Consider the following 8,147-nt stretch of genomic DNA (forward strand, 5'->3'; position numbering starts at 1 on the left):
TTCAAGCAATTCTCCTGCCTCAGCCTCCTGAGCAGCTGGGATTACAGGCATGTGCCACCACATCTGGCTAAGTTGGTATTTTTATTAGAGTCAGTGCTTCTCCATGTTAGTCAGGTTGGTCTCGAACTCCTGACCTCAGGTGATCCACCTGCCTCAGCCTCCCAAAACGCTGGGATTACAGGTGTGAGCCACCGTGCCTGGCCCAGATTTAGCTTTTCTTAGGGAATCAAAATCATTAAGTCCAATCCTCTCTCACATACCACAAAACTCTGGCACAGCCATGGACTAACCTAAAAATCCACTGTTAGAGACACAAAAAACTTTCTTTCAGTTATGAAAATCTTCATTTATAGCTGCTCCTGTCATAGTTGGCTAATAGTTTTGCACAAATTAAACTAGATGATGAGTATTTTTCAAATTAGAAACAAAAAGAGGACCTGACCCTGCCAAGCTTTAACCACCTGGGACAACAAACTTGTTCTTCTCCAGTATCTTATATTTTACACAATACCATTGGCCTCCCAAGTCACCAGTTCATGCTCCATCCTCATGCAAAGACAGCAATATTGTATTGGAGACAGAGTTAGTCCAAAGGTCCAAGTGCAGCTGGAGCTAGTTCTCTAAGCAAAGAACCTCTGCTTCCATGCATAGATCTTCTTCACTACCCAAACAGTTCCTATTAGCAGAAGAGTGCTAGGAGAAAGAGAGTAAGGAACTCATTGGAGTATAAAGCTAATTCAAAGAGGCGGAAATAGGAAATAAAGGAAGCAAATTAATTCTGGGTAATGTTTAGAAATTCCTTAACAGGTGGTATTTTTCTTTTGAACAGATGAAAACGCTTCAGATAAATAATATTCCTATGAAACAAGGATAAGATTCGTCTGTTATATATGAAAAAAACTAATGCAGGATTGAGTTTACACTATCAAGACCCAGAACTCTGCCTCTTGGGCAAAGCCAAGCATAAAGCAGCAAGCTGCAGTCCCAGAATTAGACAGCTTTCCACGGACAGGAGAATGTATACAGCAGGCACAGAATGACTATAGAAGAGAAAAACAAGCAAAAACAAATGTCACTCCATCTGGTTTTAAACCAAATAAGCCCTCCAATCCTAACCAAGGCAAAGGAGAACTGCCTTTCCACAGAACACACCATACTGGTTTCAGTATTTGTTTTCCCACGGGTACCCTTGAAACTCATTTTAATTCAAAAATGAAAACTATAGGCCAAGCACGGTGGCTCATGCCTGTAATCCCAGCACTTTGGGAGGCTGAGGCGGGCAGATCATCTGAGGTCAGGAGTTTGAGACCAGCCTGACCAACATGGCGAAACCCCGTCTCTACTAAAGACAAAAAATTAGCTGGGTGAGGTAGCACGCACCTGTAATCCCAGCTACTAGGGAGGCTGAGGCAGGAGAATCGCTTGAACCCAGGAGGCGGAGGTTGCAGTGAGTCGAGACTGCGCCATTGCACTCCAGCTTGGGCAACAAGAGCAAAACTTCGTCTCAAAAAAAAAAAGAAAGAAAGAAAGAAAGAAAAGAAAACTAGTATTTTGTGAAACAGCCAGAACTATCACAAGGAAAAGACTCCCAGTACTGTATCATAATACTTCCACACACATAAAATACCTCCTTTAGGGATGGGGTCATTTCTCTTGGGATAATTCAATTCAATGCTTAATTTTTGGGAAGGGCTGCATGAAGGAGAGACTTGTAGTTAAAAACAAAACAAAACAAAACAAAAAACGGGTCTAATTTCTGGCTTTGGTACTTACTAGCTGGGTTACCTTATGCGAGAAGTCTTAATTTCCGAGTCTTACTTTCCTCACCTTCAAATTGAGACTAATAACTAAATATGGACTACTAAATATGGACGCTGGGTTAGGCGCTGCCGAGATACAAGGTGAAAATTCTAGTTGCAAATGGCAAAAGTCCTGAATGTTCTTAGATTTCAAAATGCTTTTTGTACATCGCCTCTTTTCTGCCCGTGAGGAGGACAAGGGCAAACAATTAAAGTAGGAAAAATGTGGGGAGCACTTCATGGTTTATAAAATATTTTTCTGCGTGTCACCTTATTTTAATGTTTTAACTTTCCAGATTTTAAAACAAGTCCTACACCAAATAAATGGTAGAGGGACACAAACTGGAACCAGGCATCCTAACCGCCAGAGCGACCTTCCCGCCGCCCCATGCCTCCCTGAGGTGCTGGTCGGCTGCTTCTGCCCGGGGTACCCAGCAGCCATCCTGCTCTCCACTCAGCACCACCGCAGGTCGGCCGCGTGCCACGCTACTCGCCGGATTATTGGGCGCTGGTTTGGCCTTCGGACGTCGAGGCTCTCTAAGTGACCTCCTGAACTGGGCTCACTCTTACTTGGCCTCCTCTCTTGAGGCAGCACCCTCCTCTCTAACGAGAACTCCATAGTTCACAGCCCCACGGCGTCCCCGGGGAGCGCCTCCCGCCCCCACCGGCTTTGCCTCAGCTTGTCCTCGCCTTTCCAGCCCTCAGCATCCGCGGACACCCGCGCTCTCGGGGTCCACACGGAAGCGCTCGCGGGGCCCACGTGGAAGCATCCGCAGGCTGTGGCAAGAGCCTACCGTCTTGCTCTCATTGGGCAACCTCACCCTTTCCCTGCCTCAATGTTTTTGCTTCCTCAGTGATTGGACCTGGGCATTGTCCATTCCAGCTCCCAGGCACCGCCCTCTCTCCACCCACTCGGGTTCTCCTTTATTCCCAACGCTCCTCACCTAGCCCCTGTCCTGAGGGTGTGCCTAACCCTGGAGCCAGCTTTAAAGGGGAAAGCCCCTCCTCCTGCCCCAGCCCCACCCACCGGGCCCCCCTTCTCCGTCTTTCAGGCCCAGAGCTCCCTCACAGAACTCCCCCGCACCTTGTCTCGCCCGCTCCGCCTCTCCTTCCCAGCCACAGCTAGAGGTCCTGGGCGCACCTGCAGAGCCAGCGACTTGCTGGGGGCATGCGCTCCATGAAGGCTCTGCAGAAGGCGCTGAGCCGGGCCGGCAGTCACTGCCGGCGGGGAGACTGGGGTCACCTGAGCCGGAGCCCCCTCCTTGGCGGGGGCGTCCGGCACCACCTCAGTGAGGCCGCGGCGCAGGGCAGAGAGACGCCACACAGCAGCCAGCCGCAGCACCAGGATCAGTAAGGCTCCTGGGACAGGGCAGGGGACGGGCTTGCCCCAACTCACACTGTGGTCCTCGCTAGTTCCCGAGTGCCCTCCCCAGGCAGCGTCCCTCATCTCCCCTCTCCTCGCTCACTAGCCCTGGATGCCTTTTCCTTTGGATATGGAGCTTTGGGTACGCCGCGTTCGGGCGGTAATCTGCAATCTGCCTGGGAGCGCGTTCGGGCAAGCGGGTCCTGGGGATGGCGCCTGTCCAAGGTGCGCAGTTAACCTGGATTACAGATGCGCCCCGAGTGTTACTTGGCTCACGTGTCTGAGTGCAGGGCCGGGCGCACGCCGCCTGTCCTCACCTTCCCTCGTCTCGGTGTGTATTTTAAGAGATGCGTGGGTGTGGAACAGCCTCCTGCCTCAGGTCCAAGTGTACTGGGGTCTGTCTGTGTGTTGTGTTTCTGCGTGTCCTCGGCGGGTAATGTGTGATGCTCGTGTGTTACTGGTGCGCAGGTACGGGCATAAGTGTTGGGTGTGTGCGTAGTAGTGCTCCCTGAACAGCAGAATAGGGGGGGATTTTCCAAACTGGTTGTTGAATGGGGAGAATATTTGTAATAGAGGAAAAGTCTTTAAGACGCAGATTTCCCAAACCAGAGCCAGTCAGAGCTATTATTTGTGCTGCCCAGGCTCCGGAATCTAAAAGGTTCTCTTTCTTTGGTTATTTCTTCCGCCCAGGTGGCCAAACTTTTATCTTCCCCACCGCCTAGGACACACTTGGTGGCTAAGCCTTTTTCTCCGAGATGCAGACAGTGCTGAACAGGAAATCTTGTCCTCCCCAGAGGGCCAGCATAGACACTGTTCAAAGAGCCATTGCTCTACTGTAGCAGGAACAGGAAACGGGCCATCTGCCTCATGACACCCAGAAACATAGACACTATCAGTAAAGTAGCCAGACTGACACAACACTACCTCACCAACTACTCGAGTCTCTGTCGTAAGGGACACCAATAGGTATTATTTATTATTAATGACATTATGCCGTACTTTTCTTTCTTTCTTTTTTGAGACGGAGTCTCACTCTGTCACACAGGCTGGAGTGCAGTGGCACCATCTTGACTCACTGCAACCTCCGCCTCCTGGGTTCAAATAATTCTCCTGCCTCAGCCTCTAGAGTAGCTGGGATTACCTCGAGTAGCTTGGATTGCAAGTATGCTCCACCACACCCCGCTAATTTTTGTAGTTTTTGTAGTTTTAGTAGAGACCGGGTCTCACCATGTTGGCCCAGCTGGTCTTGAACTCCTGACTTCAGATGATCTGCCTGCCTCAGCCTCCCAAAGTGCTGGGATTACAGGCATGAGCTACCACGCCCGGCCCTTTTCTTTCTTTTTTTCATAGTCATGGTGTCTGCTTATCCATATTACACAGTACTTTTTCCATCAGCTTCTTCTCAAAGAGACACAGAACATTTAAAGGATAAGCCCTCTCCCTCCTGTTCTAGTCTCCACCCCAACTTCTTCCCAGATATTCACCATGGGAGAAATAAGGTGGGATATAGCAAAGGCTGAACTTCCCTCATCTGTCTATCTTCTGCAGAGTAGGGAACTATAGGTATCCCTAGTTCCCCACACACACACCTCCTTATCCAGTGGAGTCTGGTGATGGAAGTCTTTTCAGGGGACTTTGTTTCTTCTGCCCAGGGAACCCCCTGTCATATCCTTGGACTGGTACTCCCCAGGCAGAAAGGGTTGTGAGCACTGGAGAGTGATGTGCTCTGGCAGTGTGACACCATGATGGGGTGGGGTTCCTGGGTTTGGCGGAGGAAAGAGAGCAGCAAAGAGGAAATGCGCTGTTATTCGGGTTATTGTTTGTTTAGTATTTAGCTATTTAGCTGTATTTATGACTTTTTTTTTTTTTTTTGGAGACAGAGTCTCTTTGTTCTCCAGACTGGAGTGCAGTGGCACAATCTCAGCTCACTGCAACCTCTGCCTCAGCTTCCCGAGTAGCTGGGATTACAGGTACCCACCACCACAACTGGCTAATTTTTGTATTTTTAATAGAGATGGGGTTTCACCATGTTGGTCAGGCTGGTCTCGAACTCCTGACCTCAGATAATCCACCTGCCTGAGCCTCCCAAAGTGCTGGGATTATAGGCGTTAGCCACCGTGCCCGGCTGTATTTATGACTTTAAAAGAAAAGTAAGAATATCAAGAGGAAAATATCCCAACACAAAGAAATGATAAATGTTTGAGATGATGGATATACTAATTACCCTTAATTATCACTATAATTCTATGTATTGAAACATCGCTATGCATCCCATAAACATCTGTACAATTATGTGTCAATTAAAAAAATAAATTTAGAGCCAGGCGCAGTGGCTCACATCTGTAATCCCAGCACTGTGGGTGGCCAAGGTGGAGAGGATCACTTGAGCTCAGGAGTTTGAAACCAGCTTGGGCAGCATGGCAAAACCCTGTCTCTACAAAAAATATATATATATACAAAAATTAACCAGGCATGGTGGTGTGTGTCTGTAGTCCTAGTTACTTGGGAGACTGAGGTGGGATGATCACTTGAGCCCTGTAGGTCGAGGCTGTAGTGATCCATGATTGCACCACCACACTCCAGCCTAGGCAACACAGTGAGACCCTGCCTCAAAAATAAATAAATAAATTTATTACTTAAAAAATTTAAGGCCGGGCGCGGTGGCTCAAGCCTGTAATCCCAGCACTTTGGGAGGCCGAGACGGGAGGATCATGAGGTCAGGAGATCGAGACCATCCTGGCTAACACGGTGAAACCCCGTCTCTACTAAAAATACAAAAACTAGCTGGGCGAGGTGGCGGGCGCCTGTAGTCCCAGCTACTCCGGAGGCTGAGGCAGGAGAATGGCGTAAACCCGGGAGGCGGAGCTTGCAGTGAGCTGAGATCCGGCCACTGCACTCCAGTCCGGGCGACAGAGCAAGACTCCGCCTCAAAAAAAAAAAAAATTTAAAAAGAAAATAAAGATCCCAGTATTAGAGATAACCAATTAATATTGTGATATAGTCATACATATCCTATATATGTATATATAATTTAACAAAAATGCGATAGTCATATTCTTGAACTTATCTTTTCCATTTATGAACAGCTTTTAATATCATTGAATATGTATGACATTGTCATTTTGTAATTTTAAAAGATTCCATTGTTTGAAGTATCATAGTTTAAATAACCAGTCTTCAATTTGGTTAGTATATACTCTTGTACACTTGTTCAATTATTTCTTAAATTCCAAGGAAATTTTGCCCCCCAGAGATAATCTGATGTCAGTGATATCATGTATAGTTTTCTAGAGATATTTTATGCATAAAATACATGCTGATATTACTTTACTTTTTTTATACAAATGGTATCCTAAACACATTGTTCCTGTACCTTGGTTTTTTGGTATCATACTATATACATTGCTCTTGTACCTTGCTTATTTTCCCTCAACATTATATTGGTGATCCATCCATATCTGAGGGATATGCAGTTTTTTTAGGCTTGTGATACATTCAGTGGTATAGCATTATTTCTTGTCTTCTGTCAGCTTCCAGGCAGAGTCCTGAGTCCTGCCTTCAAAGTGTTCCTATGTACTTTCCTTCTTGAGTTATCCCTCAGATAGCTTTTCTCCTCCTCTCCCCGTATAGGCACTAGCTTCATTGTGACAACCAGATTTACCCAGAAGCACGAAAACTCTTCTGGTGTTCCCTCTTCTGGTATTTCTCCTGACTCCAAACACACACATGCCTAGTCTATGCCAAGCTGTTTGAGTCTTATTTTTTAATCCATTGTTTCAATAGATAATATATTCCATATGGTTCAAAATTCAAAATATACAAAAGATAGTGAAAAGTATACCTCCCATCCCTTTTTCCCAGCACCTACATCATCTCTGTAGAAGATGAATCAATTTTACCTATTTATTTATTTATTATGAGATGGAGTCTCACTCCATTGCCCAGGCTGGAGTGCAGTAGCGTAATCTTGGTTCACTGCAACCTCTCCCTCCTGGGTTCAAGCAATTCTCCTGCCTCAGCCTCCTGAGTTGCTGGGGTTACAGGTGGGCGCCACCACACCAGCTAATTTTTGTATTTTTAGTAGAGACGGGGTTTCACCATGTTGGTCAGGCTGGTCTCGAACTCCTTACCTTGTGATCTGCCCACTTTGGGCTCCCAAAGTGCTGGGATTACAGGCATGAGCCACCATGCCCGGCCAGTCTTACCTATTTCTAACTAAATGTTCGTCCAGAAATATTCTGTGCCTGAATAAGCAAACGCATATATATTTTTCCCTTTTAAACCTGTGCTTCAACCTGAGAAAACTGATAAAGAAAAAAAAGAAAAAACAAATGAAAACATAAAGCTAGCACTAAAGAACTTATTCATGTAACCAAACACCACCTGTTTCCCAAAAACCTATTGAAAGAAAAAATAAATTAAAAAATAAAAATAAATAAAGCTGGGCATGGTGGCATGCACCTGTAGTCCCAGCTACTAGGGAGGTTGAGGCAGAAGGATCACTTGAGCCCAGGAGTTCAAGGCCAACTTGAGCAATACAACTAAGCTAAACCCCATCTCTAAAAACAAACAAACATAAATACTACCATACTCTATATACTGTTCTATAACATACTTCTTTTAGTTAATATTGTATCCTAGAGATTCCATATCAATAGTTACAGCACACCCCAATTTCTTTTTTTTATACTGCATCATATTCCATTGTATGAATATACCATAATTAACCAGTTCCCTATTGTTGCACATCAGGTTGTTTCTAATCTTACTATTACTAACAACGCAGTGAAGGCCGGGCATGGTGGCTCATGCCTGTAATCCCAGCACTTTGGGAGGAGGAGGTGGGTGGATCACTAGGTCAGGAGTTTGAGACCAGCCTGGCCAACATGGTGAAACCCCGTCTCTACTAAAAATACAAAAATTAGCTGGGCATGGTGGCACGTGCCTGTAAATCCCAGCTACTTGGGAGGCTGAGGCAGGAGAAT

General features: G+C 46.3%; 1 protein-coding gene across 5 annotated transcripts in view; it reads left to right on the forward strand.

The window, feature by feature from the left end:
- The first annotated feature begins 2,584 nt into the window (after positions 1-2,584).
- The window catches only part of GLS2 (glutaminase 2 (liver, mitochondrial)), a 19,450-nt gene continuing 13,887 nt past the window's right edge, over positions 2,585-8,147 (forward strand). For 2 of the 5 annotated variants that reach the window (XM_011926100.1, XM_011926101.1), the window contains exon 1: positions 2,585-3,149. In XM_011926100.1, coding sequence (XP_011781490.1) covers positions 2,968-3,149 — 182 coding nt within the window. In that variant the 5' untranslated portion in view covers positions 2,585-2,967. Of the gene's footprint in view, positions 3,388-8,147 lie in introns of all 5 variants that reach the window. The other 3 variants (XM_011926103.1, XM_011926104.1, XM_011926102.1) reach the window with 2 other exon arrangements.

This window comes from Colobus angolensis, unplaced genomic scaffold, assembly GCF_000951035.1.
Source record: "Colobus angolensis palliatus isolate OR3802 unplaced genomic scaffold, Cang.pa_1.0 Scaffold67, whole genome shotgun sequence".
NCBI classification, from domain to species: Eukaryota; Metazoa; Chordata; class Mammalia; order Primates; family Cercopithecidae; genus Colobus; species Colobus angolensis.